The sequence below is a fragment of the Panthera leo genome, chromosome C1 (assembly GCF_018350215.1).
Source record: "Panthera leo isolate Ple1 chromosome C1, P.leo_Ple1_pat1.1, whole genome shotgun sequence".
NCBI lineage: Eukaryota > Metazoa > Chordata > Mammalia > Carnivora > Felidae > Panthera > Panthera leo.
In genome coordinates, this window is record NC_056686.1 from 219,010,296 (window position 1) to 219,035,839 (window position 25,544).

General features: G+C 55.8%; 1 protein-coding gene across 1 annotated transcript in view; it reads right to left on the reverse strand.

Annotated features, from left to right (window-relative positions):
- NDUFA10 (NADH:ubiquinone oxidoreductase subunit A10) overlaps nucleotides 1–25,225 on the reverse strand; it is a 51,711-nt gene extending 26,486 nt beyond the window's left edge. The window contains exons 1-8 of the mRNA XM_042950754.1: nucleotides 25,068–25,225; nucleotides 21,496–21,664; nucleotides 20,552–20,767; nucleotides 18,114–18,200; nucleotides 15,243–15,364; nucleotides 13,922–14,001; nucleotides 8,480–8,534; nucleotides 6,847–6,932 (exon numbers count right to left, since the gene is read on the reverse strand). Coding sequence (XP_042806688.1) covers nucleotides 6,847–6,932; nucleotides 8,480–8,534; nucleotides 13,922–14,001; nucleotides 15,243–15,364; nucleotides 18,114–18,200; nucleotides 20,552–20,767; nucleotides 21,496–21,664; nucleotides 25,068–25,142 — 890 coding nt within the window. The 5' untranslated portion in view covers nucleotides 25,143–25,225. The remainder of the gene's footprint in view (nucleotides 1–6,846; nucleotides 6,933–8,479; nucleotides 8,535–13,921; nucleotides 14,002–15,242; nucleotides 15,365–18,113; nucleotides 18,201–20,551; nucleotides 20,768–21,495; nucleotides 21,665–25,067) is intronic.
- Between the last annotated feature and the right edge of the window lie 319 nt (nucleotides 25,226–25,544).

The window sequence follows — 25,544 nt, forward strand, 5'->3', positions numbered from 1 at the left end:
CTGAAAGACCTTCCTGGCCCGGGAGCTGGTCCGCAGCACACAGAGCGACAGTGCCATCTAGGCTCCGTCGGGCCGAAGGAGAGCTTACACGAAAGCCCCCAAAACGGTGTCTCTTTGAGCAAACACGCTTCCAACTGGTTTGGAACATTAAAAAAAATACCCACTGCCGCTGTTCTCACTGAAACGTGGCTAAGCGCCTGTCCACTTGTCGCCGTGAGCTTAAAGGGGACCCGTTACGAAGAGCCCACGGTGTCACGTCTCCACCAAACGCCAGGAGTCGTAACCTCCAATCAACCACAGATTCACTCCAGATGGAGGAGAAGTGAGGCACGGGAAACCTTTTATGACCCAGGGAGCAAAAAGCGGAGACAGAAAACATTCTGTTCACAAAGCACTTAGTCTAATTGAAGAGAATTCAAAAACTGGCTGAGGATAATATAACCTCTTAACATCATGAGCCAAAGTGCCCGAAGAAGCGAGGGCGTACCCGAGCCTGGTTTACAACACAAGATGCCATGCCACGCACTCTACAAGAGTGAGGCAGGAAAAGAGAGAAAAAATGAACCGTAGATAATGTTTTATGACTCGAACTGTTTCCCAATCAACAGAATGTCTACCCTTGCTCCTAAAACATGTCCAAAGGGTACTGGTTAGTCCCTCCCAAACCGCAAAGTTCTGTCCGAACGCTACACTTCTGATACCAAACTCATACCCCACAGTCTCTGTAACTGAAACTTCCTACCACGAGGACCTTCTCCTAGAGTCACAGGAAACAGAAGTCTCCATGAGGAAGCAAACTGGGGGGGCGGGAAGGCCCCGGCTCTGGGGAAGCAGGGCCCTGCACACGTGGAGCCATGCCTGGCGACCGGGGTCTCGAGCATGGGAATGAAAGCAGCAGAGGCAGGCGCCGGTAAGTCACGGACCACGCGTATGAACACAGAATGCCATCAAGGTTGAAAAAGACAGTGGCGGTCCCTCGGCATAAGCACACACACACGATCGTACACCAGCATTCGTAACTGGCGTGGAACAAAAAGGCTCTAAACCAGTAATTTGGTCAGGTTCTAGACAAAATGGGTGTGACTGGTTAAGTGGCGTGTTTATGGTACTTAACTTAGAAAATCGGTCGTAATTTTCACTGGAGTCCCCCAAATTAAGAAATGATGCTCAAATGAAAATAAACAGTTACCATGGTACACTGTGATGAGATATCCGGGCGTCAGGGGCAGGGGGACAATAAACTGGGAGGAGAGGACAGGCCATTTTTAGTAAAATAAATGAAAACAGTTAATTGAATGGTATAATCTGTAAACTTGAAGGGATTTACTGAATCCTTCTCTGCTCCAATAACAACACAACTAAATAACTACTAAAATTATGGTCTTAAGACATCAATTTTGGACAGTCTGGAATCAAATTAACACACATTCCAGATAACTTTTAGACAATGGCACCGTGGGGGCGCCTGGGCGGCTCAGTCAGTTAAGCATCCGACTCTTGATTTTGGCTCAGGTCATGATCTCCCGATTCAGGGGGTTGGTTAACTCCTGCGTCGGGCTCTGTGCCGACAGCACGGAGCCTGCTTAGGATTCTCTTCCTGCCTCTCCCCTGCTCATTCTCTCCAAATAAGTAAGTGAAGTTAAAAAGAAAATGACACTGCTATCAGTGGAACAAGTCAAAAGGCCCTAGCGCATCACCAGCCACAGGGGGTGGGGACACCGGGACAGCCACCTGCCCTCACGTGGTATTTCACGTCTGTGTCCAGCAGTAGCCAACACTGAAAAGAATCACACAGAAATCCACAAGCTAGCACGTGGCTGTTAAAGTCTGAAGTTAAGAGAAGGTACTCAGGGGTGGGGGGGAAAGGTGGCTACAGCCAGGCTCAGAAGAAGGCTAGGACTCGTAGATAATTACCGGGCCGGTGGGGGAGACAGAAGATTCAGGAAGAGGCAGAAGGACGTCAAAAGGACTCTGAACTGATTCCCAGAAACTAAATGTGGATTCATGACAAGACAAAGATAAGCCCCTGAAGGATTCTGAGGAAAGGGAATGCAGGGTCACGGTGACATTTTCATGAAAATTAACCTGCTAGGCGTGTGCACACGGGACAAGCAGTGGGAAGAAATCACTAAGCACAGCATGAAGATCAAGAACGAAGGGGCAAACCGCCAAGGCAGCAGGAGTCACAAGAGAAAAGGGCAGGGAGAGAAACCACTGGAGACAGCGCAGACCCTAGCACGTCCCTTAGGGTATGGCGGGGGCGAGGCAGCCGGCCAGGAAAAGGAGGGTCCAAGCGGGATGCCGGCTGCAGAGGTGACGGCCCCACCGGGATCCAAGCCTGAGCCACCGGGCGGAGGGAAGGCAGCACGGTCTGTGCACACGACCGCAGGCAGGGTCGCGTCAGCCCATCCACGCCCCTGTCGCCTCCGGGGGCGGGCCAGACCCCTGTACAGCGAGGAGGGCCCCCACCAGACAGGAGTGCGGTGGAATCGGAAAGCGCTTCCGGAACACCGTCCGGACACAGTGCTGACACCGTGACTGCGATTCAGGCTCACGCCTCGAGGCCTCAGACCTACACGGAGACACCAGGCAGCAGCTGAGAGAAAGGACACTGCGTTTCCAGCAAGGCCCCGAATGATGTAGGAGGTAAGTGACCTCACTGAGGTAAATGTACAAAAACACCTGAACATACAACCATCTCGACACAGAAACTCAACCAGAGTTTTCAAAACCAGAGACTGCAGTTTTTAGCTCCAAGTAAAAAGCTTGAAAGTCCCCACTCTCATCCGCACAACAAATATCCCTGACAACCAACCACCTGCTCTGGAAGAAGAGCAACGGTGTGCCGGGAGGCGCTGGTGCGTGGCAACGGTGCCATCTGGGTGGTGGGGAGCAGAGGGGAGCACCCCGCCGAGGCCCCCGTCCCGCCCCCCCCACCCCCCCGCCCCTGCACGCCTGTGGCCGCAGACCTGGTCACCCCTCACCGGCCCACAGACCCACAGGCAGAGAAGCCACGGGCATGTGGATGAACCGCCCGTTCTCCCTGACATCTCCAGAACATTCCATCCACATCGTGCTCACACCCCAGCGGAGCACGAATCCAGAGCATATAAAAGTTCCTGAGCATATAAAAGGCCTTCGCAGAACTCAGTGTGTTCTCAGACCACAAGTGCAGGCACAGCAGAGGGAGGCTGCCAGCACCGAGTGCACGTGGGAGATCTGAAGTCGAGCGTCCAGGCCTCTGCCCCAGGAGACCAGGGAAAAGACGACCGAAGCCTCGAAGGAAGCAGAGTAAAAAAAGAATAATAAAAGCTAGAGCAGAAATCAGACTGAAAACAGACAACAGAGAAATTCAAGAAAACAAAAAGCTGGTTCTTTAAAAAGATCAATAAACGTGAAGAGAAAATTCACAAACGACGAACAGGCAACCGAAATACAAACTGTTTGAAGTTCAGGGTTCATAAAATGCAAAATAAAGCAACCACTCGTCTTTGGTGTCAAAATCACACGTGTCTGCTGTCTGTTCGAACTACGCGGTCCGTCCGGGACTCCGGGGGACGGTCGAGCGTGCAGCCTGGCTCGCCTTTTCTGGAGAACGGTTCTGCGAGAGAGAGCTGTAAGCTGTGTTCACACGACCTCACCCAGTCCCTCCGCCTTTACACCCGGCGTGGAACAGACACACGTGCAACGTGCTTGCTGATTACGAACAGGAAGGGATCAAAGCAACCCGAAAAATCAAAATTAAAGAAACGGTAAGTGGATTAGGGCAGCATCTCAGGAACTGACCAACTTTACTTGTAAACCCAGACAGTAAGTACTTCAGGCTCTGAGGGCTTCAGAGAGTTTCTGTAGCATAAACCAGTTTTCTCTCACGATCCTTTAAAAATGTAAGAACGATTCTTGGCAGCTGAGGGCTGGATTTGGTCCACAGGCCACAGTTTGCCAACCGCTGACTTGTATCTCCATCAAAGGGTTCAAACAGCATCCCCAAGCAGCCATCAAGAAATCAAATTTTTAAGTTTTCACTGAGAGGGACATGCTTATGATGTTAAAATCTAGAATACAAAGACACATACGAGGTAACCTGTATTCAGAAAGACGAGCTCACACATTTACAGCCTGCCACCCACGGTCAGGAATCACAGGTGATCCTGGACTTGGGCCTCCTCCCTCTCTATGGTGAGTGGTGTGGCTCCCACCCCTGACCCACTGGGGCCGACGGTCATTTCCGTGTTCTTCACCCGCCTCATCACCCGAGTCAAAGTTCTCACCACGACCCTCATTCACTTCTGTACGCTCCCGGCTCTCCTGCCCTCTCTCCCACTCACCCCCAGACCCCGACACTGTTGTAATGCAGGGTCCTACAGCCCAGGGACGGCCGCAGCAGCCGGAAAAGCCCTCTCTCCGCTCGGTGTCAGGGCCGCTGCCCCACCAGCCGCACACAGCACGTTTCTCTCAGGTCCTCCCAACGGTCTTCCCCACACCGAGGCTGAGACATTTCCTCCCTCCTCAAACCTCCACTGTGTCCCCCCGCGCCCCGCACCCTCACTGGCACTCACGGCCGCTGGCCCACTTCCCATCTCACCATGAAGACGGGGCGGCCGGCAGAGAGCTTCCACAGGCCCAGGGCACATCCCCGCTCGCCCCGAGCCACGTGAGGAGCACGGACCGCCACGGAGCGCTAGGTCTGGCCTTCAGTGGCCACTCCCAGCCTTCCCCCGGGGAGCCTCCTTCCCTGTCCCTGTCAACCCCACCCCTACAACCACGGGACCTTTCCCATGAGCTGCTACTTTTTCCATCTGAAGCACAAAACAAGAAAAAACAAACAAAAACCATTAAAAGTTACCTTACTCGTAATACCTAAGTCAGTAGCTTCACACGAAAAGTAATCCCGCCTCAAGCACAGGATGTGAACAGCTGATGGCACCCTTCCACGTGTGCCGACGCTGGGCTGCAGCCAGCTATCAGACAAAAGAAACCGCAACGCAGCAAACTACCCGGCACACACGGGAAGGTCTGGCGCTCGGGGCACAGCTCCGCGGGAGCAAGTCCGATGGGCAGACTGGTCACCGGGGCAGGACGGGTGCTACGCGTGGGCTCAACACTGAGAGTGGCGCTCCTCAAAACTGATGTGGCCCTGCCACCGTGTGTGCCCAGCGTGCCACAGCAAGGCCAGTGCTGAGCCCCCAGCATAGCTCGTCCTGGGGGACAAAACAGGGAAGTCGGTAGCATGGGGTCCCCCCATCATGGAGGGCAGCCAGCGGCCCTCACAAGAAACTTCCACTTGCTGGGTTCAGATTTGCCTTCCCGCCCGAGACGTTTCTGTGAGAAGCCCAGTTCACGTGCGCATGGAATCCCTTCTGCTGTCATAAACAGAGCACGCCCGAGAGCTCTGTTTCCAAACAGCGCCCCGAGGCCGGGGCACTGAACCCTACGCACCAAGGTACGATGGGATTTACATGGGCCTTTTGCCTGGAGGCCAGGCCTTGAGTAGCTGCTAAGGCAGAAGGTGCCAACATGACCAGTGCCCCAAAAAACACTGGGCACTGATGTCCAATGGGCTTCGTGGGCAGAGATCCTGCCCACGTGTTACTGCCTTTTCCTGAACAAAGTAGCACCTTTGGCACGTCCCTCATGGCAGGGAGGGAGCATCGAAAGCCGGGGCGTGGACGGCTCCAGATTGGCCATGGTTCTTCCTCACTGCCCAGCCATGCACCTGCTAACTCCCTGTGACCCCGGCCGTGAGTACAACTCCATACAGAGACTCCTGAGTCTTTGCAGTGAGTTTCCAAGTGTGCAGTCAGGCTTAGGGACCCTTAAAACACATGGTGTACTGGGTTGAATAGTGTCCCCCCCAAATTCACGTCCACTTGGAACCTGTGAGCGTGATCTTATTTGGAAAGAGCCTCTGCAGAGATTAAGTTAACATGTGATCCCAGGGCACTGGCATGGATCCTCCTCCCGTGACTGGTGAACCGACAGGAAGAGAGAAACGTAGGCAAGACACAGACGCACAGGGAGGAACGTCACGTGAAGACAGAGGCAGAGTGGGAGTGACGCAGACACCTGCCCAGGAAAGCCCAGGATGGCCGGAGGCCACCAGAAGCTGAAGGGCGGGAAGGAGTCTTCCTAGAACCCGCAGAGGAGGGCGCCCTGGCAGCAACCCGGACTCTGGACTTCCGGACTCCAGAACCGGGAGAAGCAGCCTCCGTTGTGTCAGCGCCCCCAGTGGGTGGTGTCTCGCTACAGCAGCCCCAGGGCACGCACAGGGTCATCTGCACCACGTGGCCCTGACCGAGGAACTCATTCCGTGGCACAAACATGTGACAACGGCTCCACGCACGTGACGTCTGCAGTCTTGACACAGCTGGCCTGACCTGAAGGGAGCGGTGCCCTGAGGACGCCAGGGCACCAGCAGGAGAAGGCCCTCTGCTGTGTGTCTGCGAGGGTCGGGCTGTCTGGCAAGCTGAGCGGTAGCGGGACGCACGGCCGCGTCCCCACCATCCTCTGCCTGGAGCTGGAGGACAAAGTGCCCACTGGAGATGAAAGCAAGACTACTATTTGATTCTGAACCCTCTACACCCGGCTCAGGGCTCGGCACACGGAAGCAGCAAAGGATCTGCCGGGTTGACATTGGCAATCAATTTAATTAACTGTCCGACTCGGGGACGGAAGAGCCTGTTTGAAGGAAAAAGGAAATACACCTCGTTCCCGGTGGCACGGTTAACACCTAACTTGAAACACAACTCCTTCACGTTCTGTCAGTCTCTACCGCGGGCCGTGGACTATTCTCAAAGACCCAGCCCCGCGCCCCGTCTGGGTGGTTCCCAACAGCGTGGGACTCACAGCATCCGCAGGTGGTGAAGAGTCCGGTCGTCCTGCTCCAGCCACGGCCCCTTGTCGTACTTGAGGTACTCGATGTCCTCCACCACCTACGACACAAACGATTCCAAGCCTGACGCAGAGGCCCATTTTGGAAATTTAAACGAGGTCACGTTTTAATACATTGCAAGCCACAAACACCTAGCAGGAAAAATCCCCACGGAAGTCAAAAAGAAAGGAAGTTGGACAGACAGCCTTCGGTGAAGAAATGGGACTGAGAGCTGACCCTCAGTGTGCGCGCCCGGCCCGCTGACACGTGGGTGGCGCAGAAATGACACGTCGGGCCGGGAGACGAGGCGCGGGACAAAAAAAGCCTCAAGACGGGGGAGACAGTGATCGTGACAGACTCCCCCGCCCCAGGGACTTCGTTCTAGAAGACAAGTCCTGGCCACTGGAAGCAACAAAAGAACAAGAAAATTAATCCATTTCCTGAAGAGATCCAACAATCTGTGTTCCCAGCCTCCAAACCCTCAGTCTGTACTCTGATCTCCCAGAGGGGCGACCTTTTCAGATGCACTTTTCCCCAAACCACGCCACACCCGGGGTCCTCTCTTGAGTCTCAGGAATTTGGGTACTTCCAATTATAAACTGAAAGCAGGGCACGGTCTTAGGAGCAAATGCAACCTTCTGCTCGGACACGTGGCATCTGATGGGTCCGTCCAGGCGTAAGACCGCCTACGCCTCCCAGGGACAAAAGTCAACAGAACTCAGGCAGTCCAAGCGGAGTGGGCCACGTGCAGTCCTTGGAGCTGGCCCGGAGCTGCACTCGGATGTGGCCCCGGGCCCTAAGGGAGCGTCCCCCTCTCCGTGGACAAGACCTCACTCCATAACCCTCTCCTCCTCTCGTGCCCAGAGCCGACCGGGCCCGTTGTCTCTGCAGCGGTCAACTCCACGGTACTGTCTGATGTCACCACCTGTGCCTCAGCCCCAGACCATAAAACCTGTTCTTCCAGAATTTTTGTACCTTTTGTTTCGCCTTTTAGTATTTTATGATTAACTTCTAAAACATGGGACCTTCTTTTTGCCTAACGGATGATCAACTGCTTCAACACCATTTAAGAAATCATTTTCTTCTACTTCGTGTTTTGTTTTCCCTTAAAGCACTGCCTTTGCCAAAGCCTCACATGCACGCGCACGCGCACGCACACGCACACGCAACTGCTTCTCTCCTCTCTGCTCTGCTCCATTCAGCCATTTATCAATTCTTGTGTTAACGCCACAAGGCTTTCATTACCATCGCTGTGTAACATGTTTTTGTTATTTGGGAGGGCAAATGTTCCTGCATTATTTTTTTCCACGGTTTTTGGTTATTACTCATTAAGTTCTCATTGCACTGAGATTGACTCGAATTTTACAAAATGCACTTACTAATGTATTTTCTACAATTTTAAGATCCTAGAAACTAAGTTATTCAAATCAAAATCAAAATCTCATGACCAGGGGAGTGAGATACGCTGGCTCAGTACCTCTTTTAAAAACCTTATGAAATATAGACATTTCTAAGACTGGTGGGAGATGAACTGATTATATGATTTATAAGAACCCTACACATGAAACAAATTTAAGAATAATCACAAACTTTCGGCCGATTTCTTACCTTTTCCGCATCTTGAGCTTCCCTTGCACTATACCGTAAAACCTCACACTTCTCACTGCAAGAAAAAACAAGATGGAATTCAACGTAAATTTTCCAAGCTTACGTTAATGCACAAATGAATACGTAACGTTAAAAACTATCACCACAAACACTGAAACCTCCCATTCTTTGAACAGGGTAGGGTGATACGCTGGGCACGTGCTGGCTCACATGGTCTGAACGGCTAAGGAGGACCCACTAGCAGCAGAAACGTGCTTTAGGCTGGACAGCGGGTGCGTCTCCTGACTTCCCTTCTGACGATCTTACCCCCACCCCACAGGCGCCAGGACCAGTGGCGAAGGGGGACGGGGTCCATGGGTCACCTCCACGGGTTTCGCTACAGGACAGGATGAAGGTGCCCGGGGCCTCACTGAGGCGTGGGCACAGAGAGTGGCCATGTGGTGGAAGAGGAAGGACAGGTTACTTGAGCTGCTAGAATCTAGGAGACAAACCGGCCCTCCGGATAACCTTTGTCAGCCCAGGCCCGCAGCAGGGCAAAGCAGCTCACTCCCCCGGTCCCTGGCCTGAGTCTGGACACTGGAAAGTCACAACTGGATCCCAGACGGGGACAGCGCCATTTCCAGCACTTCTGCCTATCTCCCCGCCACGTTGACTGCCACCTGGATGGCCAGCTGCCCAGCCAGGAGACGACTGGACCGCCACAAGCCACAGATGGGAAGTCTGCCCCCACCGCCACCTCCAGACCAGCCAGTGGGAGACCTGACGCCCCAACCCCGGCCAGAGGCCAGCAAGGCCGCCCAGACCAGAGGTCCACTGGACGGCCCGTCACCACAGGAATGCCTCACCCCTATCCAGCAAAGGGGACAGCAGGATGTCAAGGACAGACTGCTATTTCCCAAGGATCATCTGCACAGCGTAAACCAGGCCATTCTCTCTTTCGACGTCTACACCACAGCACCCTCCCGCTGACAGAGAGTACAAGAACGTACGAGCTACGCTCAAACTGAAATCCACGTGCGACCCTCCACAACGGCATCGAGCGTCGCCAACTGCTGGCCACCTTCGACAGGTCACCGGTGTAATGAGCAGAGTTAGTGCAGGGAAGGCGTCTGTATTCGTATCATTACTGTGGACTCACATTCATTCCAAGTGTAAGAAAAAACTCCCCAAGCACTGAAATTGCAGGTAAGCCTGCATGGCACACTCCAAGACGTCCTCCAACTAGATAAGTGTTTCTTGCTGCAACGAGGTCACTGCATTTCCTGTATCGCCACAAAGACGGGCAAAACGGTCAGAAACCACAAGCAGATTGATAATGACCCCACAGAGCTAGAAACACAACCTCGGTGCACTGGCCGTTGTGGCTGGAGGGAGAGCGGCCCCCAAGCGGAGAACCTGACGCACGCAGCCCCTCCTCAGGGGCCCGCGGCCTCTCACTGTCACTACGGGGAGAAAGGCACGCAGAGGGGAGTCCTTTCCCTCGACAAGTCCCACGAGTCAGAATTAAACCAAGCGCGTAGGAGACAGAGGTTGTCACCAACCCTGGATGAGGAAGGGAGGGCGGCTGGCATGGAAACAACACGGCTCTTCCTCACACGGCGACACGGTCTGGCGTCCTTGACCTAGCTGTGACGAGCGTGCACGGGAGACGTCAGGAACACGGTGACACGTACCTTCGACACACGTAACTGAGCCCACCTCTTAAGTCCCCGCTGGCGGCAGGCACCGTGTGGGGCGTCCACGGTGACAGAGACAGGGTCCCCGCCCGTGCAGAACTGGCGACTCCAGACGGTCAACGGAAAACGGCTCGCAGAGCCGATTTCATAACCTAACATCTCCATCTTTCGTGTGACTCCACACAGCCGACATTTATTCTCTGCGTGTCTAGAACGAGCAGCGTCCCGTGCCAAACGCCTCAGTAACAGAGCGACAGATGGCAGAGGATCCTGCCGTCGGGTCATGCCTGCCCCTCGTTCCCACCGGCCTGTGAAGAGAGGCTGAACCAGGAGGGTGGCCGAGATCTCAGAGATTCGGAGACCCCCTCAAGGCCTATGGAGCGAACTCACGTCCGGCGGACCCCCTCAGGCCCCCCCCCCATCTCAGGAACCGCTGTGCCTCCCGTGTCTCTCGTGACACCAGCGGTCGTGGCAACATTTACAAACAGAGCAGCGTAAAGGCCTCCTCACGAGCGTGTGAAGCCAAGCTACGGTGCAAGCTCATTTCCGACACGTTTCATAATCAAGGTAAGGAGGACAAAACACAGGCCTTCCAATGATTTTAAGCATAAATGTTCTCAAAGCCAGAAAACGTATTCCTGTGGTGGGTAGCAGTGTCTCCTGACGAGAGCTGCAACGCTCCCCACGCTTTCATGGTCAACACGTAAGAACACGGCGAAGCGTCGCGTGCCTGCTCGGGAGAGGAGAGCTGACGGGACAGCCAGCCCGGACGGCAGTTGCCCTCAAGTCAGGTAAACCCACTCTGCTTCAAATACGGACATTCGAGCTCAAAAAAATTTCTCTTAAGCAATTTTGATTTCATTGCTTAATTACTGATACTCTAACAATGTTCTCTTCCAAGGTGAGTCACTGTAAATACATAATATTGAACCAAATGACTTCAAATGAACATGCCCGGGAAACCTAAAATCATTCCTGTGGGAAAACACCTCCTGAACTCTTATGGGGAGTAAGTTTAGGAATTCCCTGAGCTTGCAGCTTTGTGTTAACAAGGTTTAGGACTAAAGCATCGGAGATTAGGTCAACAGGGCAAAGCACCCCCAGCAGAGGACGAGAACGGAAAGCTGCTTTCACAGGACGGAAGGTCCAAAGTAGGTAAACACATAAACAGGCTACAGACCATGGAGCAGGGTGAAACTGCCCGGAGCTAATTCACAAAAAAAGTGTCGTGTTGACCCTGAGGTAGCATGCTCTATCTGTCTCATCCCCTAGGCAAGTTTGCTCAGGCAGCCATGATTTTGACCCAAACCCCTAACACCACATTGCTTCGACACACACGAGTTGACGATCGCCGTTTCGTTGTCTCTTTCTGCACGTCCATCACGTTTGCGAGCCTTCTGATCCTAATAAATATGGAGGGAGGACCCTTCCTCAAGACTCATATCCTCCCGGACATTAGCCTCTCTCGCATTTAATTCTGCGTCCGCTCTCTTGCTGGACAAGAGAGAACTCCAGACTCTGAGTCTGTGACAAATTCTAAGTCACGAACGCTTAGACACTTTAGATAACCTACTCGTCGTAGATTGCTTAAAGTTTTACATAAAACTTGTGGTTCCAGTCAAGGTCCAGTGAATTTCTAAGAGAACACCTTGGGAGTCACGTACGTCCCTCGCTGCACTGTGACCTGAGCCTGTGAACACTTAACATAAGGCAGACTGCACAGAAAACTCACGTATGTGTTCACTGTGACAAATGGCCTCCAACTTAAGTGGCTCCCATAAACCCACATGGCTTGAGCCAGGACAATGCACAGGCCGTATCTGTTCAGAAGACAGGGCACACAGACATCACAGCAGGACCAAGAGGTAGAGCTCGTCCCCCCAGAGAGTGACTCTCTGTTTCTCATCGGGGGTGGCACTCTCCTACCCGGACTTAGCAAAGGCCCCGAGGCCCCAGGTCAAGTCCCAAGAACACAGCCCTGCCCACCAGAGCGCCTCACCTCAGCGCGGCTGGCTCCCAAGGTCCCTGAGCGCCACGCTGGGGCCTCTCGGTGAGGCGGGAAGCACCCCGACCTGCGTCTCGGAAAGTGGACCGCGGGCGAGGACGCCGGGGAGGAGGAGCGGTCGCCGGCGGGCCTGGGACAGCGTTTGCGACGCCGTGTGTAAACTCAGCCAGCTCAGCGCGCTGGCCCGAGGCGCGTGCGCCGTGTGCCTCGGCGGCTTCCTGCGGCTCCGGGTCCGTGACCGAGATGGGTAAAAACCCACCCTGAGGAACCGTTACGCTAGCGCCGGGCGACGACGTGCAGACCCCGTGAGCGATCCACGAGCCCCGCACAGCCCGACGCCGTACGGCCGCCCCGGCCCGGGAGGGTGTGTGCTCTGCTCTGCTCTGCCCCGGGCTCTGGCGCCACCGGAGGGAAGCGTGCCAGACGCCGGGGAAAGCGGCACCTGCCTGGACCCGGGAGGGGCGCACGTGAGCTGTCGAGCGTGGCACGTGTGGCCCCAGGAGGGGGTCCCAGGACAAAGCAAGTACGGGATGCCAGACCACGCCGTGGACACTTAGGGGGCGGCCGGACACACTTTGTGATCTGGAAGCCCTCAAGGAGACGGCCTTCAAAATAACCACCGAGTGAAAGGAATTCCCCTCCCGACTGCAGCAGGATTCGGGCATTATGAGCCGAAGTTCTACGGGAAAATCTGCGGGGAACAACTGGGGCCAGGACTGCCGTTCTCAGTTGTTTTGCAGCCGAAGATGTTCCAGAGGCATTTCCGGAACCGACGCGCTGCGGTCCACCGTCTCCCTCTGCCTCTTCACACACCTCCACACGTTGCCCTGGCGCAGGTTTACAAAACCGAGGTGCTTCTGCACCTCTGGTCTTACAAACAGAGCAGCAGGACGGGACGAAGGGGGCCCGCAGCTCAACCCTCTGTACCGCTGCTAGAAAGGAGCCTGTCACCAGACGGCCGCAGCATAAGCATCGATGCTCACGCTTAAAAAAATTACTTTTCAACTTAAAAACCAAATTTTTCTTCCGAAGCTACCACAGTTTTTATTCATAATTTTACACTCTGAAATCTTAAAGGCATGAGATTTTTAGGTACCAAGAGGGTTAAGTTTCAGAAAGTTTAAGAAATACTGCTAGGAACCTTCAGTGAAAGCATCAAACAACCTAATTCTGGCGGGACGCGAGGGAGACCCGCGACCCCCTTCCCCACGATGCGGCCAAGGACCACACGAGGATGGGCCACATGGAGGGGGCGGAAACACATTCGCTTTGCGCCTTCAGGAAAGGAAGAGAACAGGAGAAAAGAGAGAAACAGGAGGGTTTGGTGGGATTTCATTTAATCCAAATGACCTTTCAGAAGAACTCTTAGAACCCGTAGGGATTGTTTATCCTCCTGAATTTTCTGTACCAGCAGGGGGCACTGCCGAGCAACCCTGGGTAGACATGAACATCCAGCTGCCAGCTCAGGTGTCAGAGGAGTCCTCTGATGCTCACACGCTATCGCCTATCGTGAAACACAGCAAGGGTCTGCTTCCGGCTTGCCGTGATTTCAGAAGTAAAACGAAGAAGATGGACGAAGCAAGCAAGCCAAGAAACAACAAGACCCCACCAGATCAAGCTGGGACGTGTGCTGTCCTGCTCCCTCGCAAACCTCAGTGTGCAACGTGCCGCACAACACCCACCGTGGTGAGAGTGAACCCCCCGGGCTGCGGCGCACGGGGAGCCGCGTGTGAAGACGTGTGAATCGTGCGCCTGGCTCACCTCATCTCAGGCAGGAAGGTTTTCTTGTAGGCGTTCTCGATGTCCTGCAGATAGGCCGAGGTGACCTTCATTTCGTGTGGCTAAGCAAAAGAAGAAAAAAAACAAGCGTGAAACATTTAGGCGTCTCTTTCTTTTACTTGTGCGCGTGTAAAACGTGAAAACAAGCAACAAACACGGTTTTCTGGGAACAACTTGTGGGTGTCGTAGGGACGACAGAAAAGGGGCCTCGGTATCGGTCAGGATTAACCCGTTTGCCCAGGGAACCCACGGCATGACCTCGCACAGGCCTTCAGACGCGTGCTTCGAACAGGCTCAGAAAGAACACGGTGCGCATGCGTGCACACACACCGGGCCTGGCTTGCCCGCTCCGCTGCGCGCCCAAGACAGGAGGACCAGCCTACCTCTCCCCGAACCTCTCACCCCCCTCTCCGCCACCCACTCCCTCCGTCCTTCTCGCTTCCCCGCCGCTCACTCACCCAGCCCGCTCCCACTTCTCCACCTCTCACCCCCCTATCACCTCCAACTGTGCTAAGCCAAATTCGGAAACTGAAAACGCCAATCACGAGCAGCAAGCTTCAGAATTTAAGACCTCTTCCAGTTCAGCCACGCTGTGGTCAAGTCACATCGTCGTTCCCTGGTTTCTTCGTGGCATTTACCTCCGCCTGATACACTGCCTGCGCGTCCCCCTCACACAACTCTACACTGTCACCACGTGTCAGGAACAAATACCCTAAGTGGGAGCAGTGCTTCCCAAGAACCATCCTGAGGGCGGTGACGGTCTTCACGACCTCTGTCCCCTGCATCACGCCCACACGGCCGGTGGGCACCTCCAGTCTGCAGTGTCCAGGCCGCCTAACCGAGTCTCGGCCGGCGCCACATGCGTGGACCTCGCTGCTCAGCCGCCGCAGGCTCAGCAGGCAGGAACACAGGGACAGGGCTCAACGGGAGTGAAGCACTGAGAGGTGTTGAAGTGACACTCGGTCTGCCCAGACACCGGGGCACGGAGACCCCGCGAGAGAACAGAAAGGTGCAGGGCACAGGGAAGTGGTCAGGACACTGACCCGGCCTCACAGCGTGCTTTAGGGGACAGGGGACGACAGACAGATGGGGCCAGGGACCGCGGGGCTCCGGTGGAGAGCAGTGACTGCGCCGGGACCCCCGTCCATCCACCGCACGAGGGCCCACCCTCCGGGGGCTCCGCTGTGGGTGCCGCCCGGCTCCGTGAAGGAAGGTGGCGACTCAGCAAAGTGCCGTGAGCACTGGCACCGCAACAACGAGGACACGCAAAACGAGCGGGGTCTTGAATTTAAGAGCTGGTTACATTTCCTTTCTTCTGAATCCGACTCTGGATCTCCGGAACCGGCACGTCGATGTAGATGACCACGTGGGGAGGCAGGTACTCAGAGGCGGTGACCTTCTTCACCTCGTTGTAGTGCTCCACACCTGCCACACACGAGCGGGACACGTCTGTCACCCACGGGTGTCCACATCGTGGACGTCTCGTACATACTTTACTTTTCAAAAAACTCAACTGAAAAACATCTGATTACATGTACTCGGGTTCAACCTACTTCAGTAAATTTAATCAGCTACGCAGACCGACCTTCTGAAGCAGATTTGGTAATGAGAAAACAAAGCAGCAAGCAGTGAAGGCTGGGGGAAATCCTCCTGAAGCTGTTGCCGTACCGAGCAAGCCGCACGCACAACAGCCACGCACGGCCGGTGGTGCCGAACCCCATCCGCACCGTTTCCAAGAACACCCTGCACCTGGACGTCCTCTGGCGCACAGTGACGCCACTGGAAAGGCAGCCAGAGCGCATTCTGGGTCGCTGGAACGAAACCACCGCCCTCACCCGCCACAGCAGCAATGTCAAGAAACGACCATCTGCAGATTTTCACATGGTAGAAACTTCCAGAAGCGATCACACGAAGAGCCACAGAAAGACAACTACTTTGCTGTACAGAAAAGTCCCGGTGACCACTGCTAGCGACGCCTGCTTTGGGGGCGATTCAGGCGGACCTCTCACCCAAGGTCACAAGGGTCTGGGCCGGAGGGACAGGCTACGACGGTGGTGCACTCCAAGTAAGTGACCCAGCCTCACGGGACTGTGGGCACCGTTCTAACACTCGGCCTCATCCCGGCTTCCTGTCTGGTCCTGCCCACCCCCAGGCAAGACGTCCGTCCTCCCGCTTCCTCCGCCAAGTGCCTCTCCTTGGGCGTGTTCTGGGAGTCCCCACGGCTGAGGGGACCCTACGCCTGGCCGTGCGTGCGCCGTCCACCCCAAAGTAATCTGTTCTCCCAGCCCAACACAGAACTGACTCTCACGAAAGCCACTGCCCCCCACCCCGGGTCACTTCTCCGCTCCCGTCCCACGAGATCCCACACGCTCGGTGACGACCGTGCCCCTGCCACCCTCACCGACCCCGTTTGGGTGCGATTCCGCAGCGGGCTTCCCTCCCCAGAGAGCCGGAAGCCAGCCCCAAGGACCCTGGCCTCAGTCCTCACTCCCTCTCCCGACTCTCCCGGGACAAGCGCATCCTCTGTCCGCGTCAATCCCCCAGACCGCGTCTGGGACACGCAACCACCTGGCCACCTCAGGGGTCCCCAGCTCACACGCCCGTGTGGGACACCTGCTCCTCGGCCCGCTGCCGCGCCCCGTCCTCTTCACGTGGCAAGGAGCCTGCTGAGCCCAGTTACTCCCCGGCCTCCTCCTCACAAGGCCGATCGCCGGGCCTGCCCCTGCCCCGCCCTGCCCAGCCGGGTCCGCGCCCTGCCCGCCGTGGCGTCGGCGTGCCATCCTGCTCTGACATCCCCACCTCTGGCCTCCTGTCCTTGGATGTCCCCTCACCGAACACGTACTTCAGACGAACGAACGCAACGCAACCACATCCTTCCCACACCCGACACCTTGGGTGGCTCCTCGCCACTTTCAGGAAACAGCCAAGCCCCCCCGGCCAGGGCGCGAGCCTCCCCTCCTCCCGCCCTACCTGCCTCTCCTGGGCCGTCCTCCGCCCGCGCTGGCCTCCCTGCCACGCTGCGCCTCGCTCACCCGCTGCCCTGCTGCCAGCCTGCTCCGGGCTCACCCAGGACGCCGTGGCGGACCGCACCCCGTCTCCCAGCCAGAGTTCTGGGCGCTTCCACAGGGTCCCGGAGTAACGGCGTCCACGTTGCTTCAATGCCGGCCCCGCCCTGGCCAGGACGGCAGGAGCTTCCCCGTCTCCTCGCCCCAGATCCCCGACGCCTAAAACGAAGCCCGGCACGCAGCCCACGTCCCAGAAAGGCTGTCTGACTGCCCGCAGCCGCTGCTCGGATAGCCTGTGAGGTCCATGGCCAGAAGCAAGGGCGCCGCGGCCCCTCCCGCGAGCACGGGCGGGCACCCCAACCGCAGAACGGGCGGGCGGACCAACGGCCAGGCGCCTCAATCCCGGGCCGTCTCCTGGCCTGCTTCGCTCTCCACAGTCACTCACCGAGCGCTCTCGCTCTGCCCTCCAGGCGTGAGCCACCACCGCCCCAGCCAGCCGAGCGCTCAGGTGGACACGGCCACAGGCAGACGGCACAGGCTCTCCCGGCCCCGCCCTGGCGCACTCCCACCTACACGTCCTGGCCCCACCCTGACGTGGTTCCATAACCGCTCAGTCAGGCCACCAGGCTCAGGAGAGGCCTTCACTCCTGTCCGTCTGCCACCGTCAGACCTCCCACAACACCCTACCGGGGCTACCGTCCCTGGACGCGGCAGACCGGCAGCACATCAGACAGAGAGAAAGGATGATGGTGTCGCTGGCATGCAGGTGCAGCCACAAGAAAAAGAAGACATCCCGATTGTGAACAAGATAATACACTAAAAAACTGGCCAGTTCAGGGAAATTAAAGCACAGATCAGAGAAAGTGGCTGCGGTATCCTGCAAGACCGAAGAGGGTCGGGGCAGCTCAGGAAGGTTGGGTGGAATCCGGGAGCTGAGCTGTTCAAGGATCCAGAACGCTTCCCTGCTTCCACTGGGAGATGGGAATTTAGGAGGAAGAGAGGGTGGAAGGAACCCGCTTTTCTCCTGCGGAAATTTAACGGGTACTAGCTTCTATCCGGCTGCCTAACAGACGTGCCCGGAAAGAGCAGGGGCCGCGTGGGGAGTCTACCGGAGCCTTCACGAAGCTACGCCGCGTGTCCAGGAAGGCCTGAGCGCAACGCCCACTCACACTGCTTCCGGATGAATCCTTGGTTATACATCGCGTCCAAGAAAACAAAGTCGCTGAAGATGGAGCGTTCCAATACGACACCTTGTCCTGTTTAAAAACAGGGAAACAAAATTCCAAGTTCAGACAGATAAAAAACCCAAGGCCCCAGAGACGAGTAATTTCACTTTACAAAGAGACAAGTTCTCTACCATACCGTTCAAACGTACGTATGTGTGCTCGTAAGTGAGAGACTGTTTTCGAGAACTAGAACATTTCTGGTTGGGGCAACGTAACGTTCATCTCATTCCGCCGGCTGCAGCAGAAACCCCCAGTTACGAGGAAGGCGCCTCACAGCTTCCGTAGCTTTCCCACCCCACCTGCTCACTGCAATCCCGACACACCCCGACTGCTCTGCCAGACCCCGGCGGCACCCAGCACTCTCCCCCCGTGCCCAGTTCATCAGCAAACCACCGGCGTCCTCCCAAGCACATCCAGAACCTGACCTTTCCGCCGCAGCTGCCTCCCTGCAGCCAGGCCTCCTCACTGCTGGCAAGGTTCCCGCCCCCGCCACCAAGTAGGCCCTGCGTCCGTGCTCGCCCCCGGCTGCTCTCACAGCAACAGAGGGGCATTTGCAAAACTCAAGCCAGACCGCGTTACTCCTCCGCTCAAATCTGCTAGTGGCTTCCTCTCTCCTCCAGAGGAAAACCCATCTTGCCCAGGCAACTTCTCTGACCTCATCCCGTCCACTTCCGGCCTCACTCACTGCACTCCTGTCACAGGGGCCCCCTGTGACTACAGCCACTCCGAGCACCGGTCCCCCCGGGCTCAGCCCTGCTGTGCCAGGACAGAGGCCTTCCCCAACCTTCCCACCTGCAAGTAGGGCCCCGGCCCCACGGCAAAACCCTCCTCAGCTTCTCACGACCTGACGTGGCACTGAACTCCCCCACATTTACTGTTCATCTCCCCAGGAAAACGTAAGCTCCGGGAGGGTGCGGGCTTCACTTTCTGAACCCCAGCTCCTAGAATGCACCTCACGCAACGGGCACTCACAAAACACTTAACGGTTAGTACAACACAGACAGAGACGAGTAAGTTTTTGTTTAAAGTGATTCTTCTAAACTTTAAGAAAGGGAGAGTCCCAAGAGGTGAAGTATGCTTCAGAAAGAATCTGGAATGAGCCAAGTGTCAGCGTTAATCCCAAGCCACCAACCAGTTCCCGTGAGCCAGGTCCTGGTACAGAACATCACGAGGTGACCGCATCTTTTCTTAGAAGCAGCACCAACGAAAATCAGGGCTTCCGTTCATAGAAGGAAAAGTACCACTAAGGACGTTCTGAACACCCAAGACAAAAATTAGACTCCTCTGTAACCGTTTCGGTCAAGAGTGAATCCTGCACCTCCTGGCCTGTGTCGTATACGTGGAACCCTCCTGGCAGTGGTTCCCAAATGCCGCTTTGCAAACCAGTTCCGTCAGTCACCTGGGGTCCCCGTCAAACATGCTGTACCTTCTCGTCCTCACACCCCACGAAGCAGACCCTCCAGGCGGCAGCTGAGTGGTCTGTAAATGGCTCACCAGGTAACTGGCGACCGGGCGTGGCCATCACTGTCGTAAGAGGCGGACACAAGGCTCATACAATCTGCACCCCCTCCTCTCACGTGCACACACGTCATCTCCACCTGCGAACTCAGCACTGCCAAGGCTTGGGAGCTATGGCCAAGCACCCCGGCGTCTGTTACCGATTCTCAGGGCACGCTGGGGTAGGGGCCGAGCGTCACCCACGCTGCTGGTGCCCAGGATAACGCAGTCCCTCCTGGATTGGACCCTGCTCTGTGCTAACTTTATGTCCTGAGCCCTGCTGCTGGTCTCCCAGGCTGCAAACGGTACCCGCCCCCACATACAGTCCTCGTCCATCTCTTGCCGGCTTCCAGTGACTTCCAGAAACACACCCCCCTTCCAGTCGTCCGGGCCCTTGGGGCCTTGCGTGTTCCGCCTCCACCACCGCTGCCCTTCCTCCAGGTTTCGCTGCTCCCCAGTGGGCTGATGGCGGATCCCAGCCCATCTCTGGGCCCTGGGGACGAGCTTACTTTGTGTGTCACATCTCCGTGTGACTCACCGCTGCGTCTGCAGGAGTCTGACTCCACTTCCTCACAGCCCTTTAGAGGCTCTCTCTTTCTCCCACGGCTTTGAACATCTCACTGCCACGCCTACACTGGCGGCACAGAAATTCCACACAATCCGTACCCCTCGCTCCGGCACGCGAAAATCAAACACGGTTCGGGGACTTTCATCCCGAAGCAATAGCGGCGTGGGTCTCGGGGAACTTATGATCCTGTTAAAAAGACAGAACCTGCCTCCCCAAACGCCCTTAAAGAAAAGCTCTGCTTCGTGGCAGTCTACAATGGCGATTCCAGAAGGGGTTCACGTGCAGGACACGCCCAAGCGCCGCCCGGACACCGTACCCGTGCTCAGCAAGTGCTCCAGGGCGTCCGCGTACTGCAGGAGGCGGCTGGCGTACAGCCAGGACTGCAGGCGGTAGCTGTTGCCGTCGTTACTTCTCGGGTCCTCGTAAAACTTCTCCACGCTGCAGCTGCCGCTAAGCTCCACGTCCAGGGGCCTCCCGTCTCCCGTCACGCCGTCCGCGTAGTGGATCCCGGCTTCGGGGAAGTGCTTCAAGCCTGAGAAGAAGCAATGTGATGCGAACGCCTCGCCCGCCATCGGCGGGCAGCAGGGACTCACAGAAAGAAAGCCCCATCTGAATACAGGGCGGAGGCCGGCGGCACAGGACCCGGGGCAGGTCACCCTCACGCCTGCGTCCACACAGGACACTCAAGACGACGTGTCCAGAGCACTCGTGGAAGACAAGCATGTCGGCGAAAGGGCCGGCCTACAGTGTGTCCCTGGTACCCTCGCGGGAGTTCCTCCCGAAAAGGAGAGCGGCCCACGACCGCGGGGAGCCCCCACCGTGCGACTGGGCACCAGCCCGTCAGCTACCACGGGAAGTACGATGGCCTCTTCACCGGGAGTCAGGAGATGTGGTTCGGGTCCCGGCTCCGCACTCACCAGCTGCGCGACAGCAGCCCCCTCCGGAGCTCACCCGTCTGCAAGCGACAGCAGTGATCAGGGCCCCACCCTGGAGGACCGTCACAGAGCTCGGGTGAGACCGCTCACGTGAATGTGCTCTGCTGACATTATCAAGAAAAAGTTCCAACGCAAACTGACAGCCAGTATGGATTTAAAAATCTTTCCAAATCCGAAAGATTAAAAGTAGATTTTAGTGTATTTTAAAAATGTAAAATACCTACCTCGGGCCCAATTCCACCCAGTCTATATGAAAGCACAATCAAACTCAAATAAGCAACGATGCACCTGAGAGAAAGGAGCTCCACGTGACATATATCCATACCTAGTTTCTCTGCTATGTGTTTTGCAAGCTCGCCTTTTCCGGAACATATATTGCCGTCTACAGTTATCACTTTGCTGTGTTCTGTGAATTTTTTGGTTGTTCTTTCGCCGAGTATGTATGCCAAAGGGCCATACTGTAGCCTGCACTGGGCGCCTGTATGAATTCCTTCCTGGAAAACACAACAGCATGACGTGAGCATTCCACTTCCCACAGGCACCAGCAGCTATTAGGTAAAAATGCCAGGAAGACCTCTGGTGATAAAAATACCAACATCTATCCGACTTTGGCTCAGGTCATGACCTCACAGTTCCTGAGTTCAAGCCCCATGTGGGGCTCTGTGCTGACAGCTCAGAGCCTGGAGCCTGCTTCGGATTCTGTGTCTCCCTCTCTCTCTCAAAAATAAACAAACGTTAAAAAAAAAAGAAAAACAACCCAACATCTAGGGGCACCTGGGTGGCTCAGTAAGTTAAGTATCCAGCTCTTGGTTTCGACTCGGGTCATGATCTCATGGTCTGTGGGATGGAACTGTTTCAAAACTCTGCACGGACAGTGCAGACCCTGCTTGGGATTCTCTCTCTCCCTTAGCTCTCTGCCCCTCCCCCCGCTCATGCACGCTCTCTCAAAATAAATAAACTTGAAAAAAAGCCAACATCTACATTTTTATTACCTAGTTATTTAATTACCGGTCTCCCTGCCCCACCCCCCAGCGTAAGTTCATAAGTACAGGGGGATTGTTGGTTTTGTTCACTGTTAAATCCTCAGGGCCTGGAACAGTGCCTGAAACAGAATACGCTTACCATGTTCAATATAAGTTGGATGGATGGATGGATGGATGGAAGGAAGGAAGGAAGGAAGGAAGAAAGGCAGGGAGGAGGAGGCGAAGGGAAGACAGGAGTAAGGGAACAGAGCATTTTTCTAGTCCAGATTCCTGTCCTGAGCTCTGGACCTGGTTACCAGCCTTTAAACAGCTCCATCCAGAAGTCCTGAAGGTATCTGACAACTAACAGGCTTAAAGCTGAAATTTAACATCCATACCCTAACCCCCAAATCTGCTTTCCTTCCCAAGTTCCCTATCCGCTATCCACCAAGCAAAACCAAGCAAACACAGGATCACCTTGGATATCCTCCTCCTCCTTCCAACCCTACAGGCACTCACAAAATCCTATTGACCTTAATTCTTAAACCTCTCAGGAGCGAACTGTCCTGCCCCTGTCCCCACTGCACTGACTGTGCAGACATCTTCACATCTCTCACCTACAGCACAACGTCTCGTCTCCTGTCTCCAACATACCCGTTCTCTGCTCAAAAGCCACATGATCTACTCTACACAGCACACAACACACGCACACAGAAAGCAACACAATCAAAAGGCAAGCAACTAAGAAAATCCTTAGTGTATATAAAAGTTGTATAGCTCAATAAGGAATAGTGACAGAATAAGGAAGAATAGGAACTCATAGCTTATTTTTAAAGTATCAAAAATAGCCAAAACCTGTATGAAAAAATGTTCATTCACTTACTTATTCATTCAACAAGTATTTACTAGGAGCCCACACGATGCAGTGCGCTTTTTCTAGACAACCGGGGATGTGGATATGAGCAAAAGGGTTCCACAGGACAACAAAACAGAGAAGTTACAGCTGACCCTTGAACAGTACAGGAGTTTGTGGTGCCGACACCCCCCCCCCATGCAGTTGAAAATCCACGTACAACTTCTGACTCCCTGAAAACTTGACTATTAATAGCCTACTATTGACTGGAAGCCTTACCGGTAACACAGAAAGTTGATGAACACACACTTTGTACATGTATCATACACCGTATTCTTAAATGAAGCAAGCTAGAAAACAAATTACCAAGAAAATCATAAGGAAAAGAAACTACATTCACAACACTGTACTTATAAAAAAAAAAAAAAATCGCAAATAAGCGGACCCACGCAGTTCAGACCTGTGTTGTTCAGGACTCAACTGTCAACAGCATATGAAGTGCTGTGGAGGGCAGCATGGCACATGGGCCGGGCTGTGTGTTACAACAGGTGGCTACGGAGCCTCTGAAGAAAGAGTAACATTTGAGCAAAGACTGGAAGGTGCTGAGGGAACTGGCCAAGTGGACATGTGGAAGAGGGTCCTTCAGGCAGAGGAAACTGTTCGCACAAATGTCCGGAGGCCAGAGTGCTGCAAAGCCAGCAGGGCCAGGCTCTATGCCAAGTGGACCAGGCAAAAGCAGAGGAGATGATAAGGAGATGTTGATCGTATTGTACCTTGAACCCTAGACATCCATCACCCCCTCCTCCAGGCTACGTATGAGCCATGCACAAACTGTTTCCATTTGCGTCCACAACTTGAACATAGCACCGATGTGGCACAAACGGGTGCACGGTAATGTCTGGTCAAGCAATCAGCCATTTCCCGACCTCAAAATCTTTAGGAAGTGCTTTTTTATAGAGTTACAGTAGTACTCTCCACAATTTCCCATCCTCAGTCCCGTTTACTGCTCTCTAGAATCATATGGAATAACTGATCTTTCATGACACATTTCCCATTCCTTTGCGTATTCAAGTAACAAGGTGTGTACCCTTTTCTTCTTACTCATTTTTCTCCCACTTACTGAAGTTCATCTATATCCGCTGTAGAAAGTACCAGGAAGTGAACGGTTATGGGGCGGGGGGGGGGGGGGGGGGGGGGGGGGGGGAGCAATCTGTCTAGTGCATGTACTGCAGCAAAATAGCAAAATATCACCTCCTTTATTCTGGGTCCCTCACTTCCACGATCACAATTCCCAGGACACCAGATATTAAAAAGGTAATCACTTTTCTTTGGCGGCCTGAGTTATCGCCTAAAAACACGTATTTGACTTTGATAAGACAGTTGCACTGTTCTAAAATCCTCTCATCAAAATCTTTAGGAAGGAGGTCAAGCAAGTCCCTTTGCAATTTGACACCAATGTAGCTCCAGCCCTTAGCAAGCAAAGACGCTACTCTGCGACCACAGTTACAAAAGAAAGTTCCCTAAGGTTGCCGGCCTCAGTTCTTTTGCTTCCTTGGTTCTCTCTGCGTCAACGTCATCCCACTGTTCTCAGCCGTAGGAAGTCCTAATCCCTTCGGATCTAACCCAACGCCTTCTCTTCGCTTTCTGCTCCACAGTCACATCCCCGCGGCGCCCAGCAAGGGCTGGGCCCCAACTGGGCTTCACCGAGCAGCTGTGGATGCCGCTTATAGTGGATGAGGAGCGCGGGCCCCGGGCTCTCCTAGGCTCGGCCGCACCTGCTCGTGCGCCCGTCGTCCTGCCGCACCGGGGCACCTGCAGGCTGGCCTCCCACGCCACGGCGGCCCGGCGGCCGAGTCACCTCCGCTCCCCTCCAAGCCTTGTGCTCGGAGCTCAGGTGACACGGCCCGGAGAAGCTCCCGGCCCCCAGCAAACCTGCCCGCGACTCAGGACCGAATACTCCGGGGGCCGCGGGTGTCCCCCGAGAGTGACCCCGGCAGCCGCGGCCCCGAGGCGCGGGGAGGTGAGGGAGTCGGCGCCGGAGGACGGGCCGGCACCTCCCCCCGCCCGCCGCTTGCCGCTCACCACGCGCTGGACGACCGCCGCCAGGCCCCGCGCCGCCGCCGACGCGGGGAGCCCTCTCAGCAGCCTCAAGGCCATGGCTCCGCGGTCCGCACCGGCTCAAGGACCCGAGGGGACGCGGTCGCGGCGGGGTCCTCTTCCGCGGCCGGCGCGCCGCCGTGACGTCACGGCCGGGGTGCCTGCGCGACGCCTGTCAGGAGCGTCCGGGCGCGAGGCGCAGGCGCAGGCGCAGGGCGACGGGTGTGGGCTCCCGCTGGACGGCCGCCCCGGCCGGGCTCCCCATGTGCCTGCGCCTCGCTCGGCCTTCGCAGGGTCCGGCCGCCCGACCTGGGCCTGCGGCTGCGACAGAGACGCTGGAGAGCGTCGGCTGGACTCCGCCGGGGTCCCGAGGCCGCCCCGGCGCTGGCAGGTGCTGCGCCCGGGACTCCCCGCTCCCGCCCGCGGCCCCGAGGCCGGCCCGGGCGGACCTGCAAATCACCT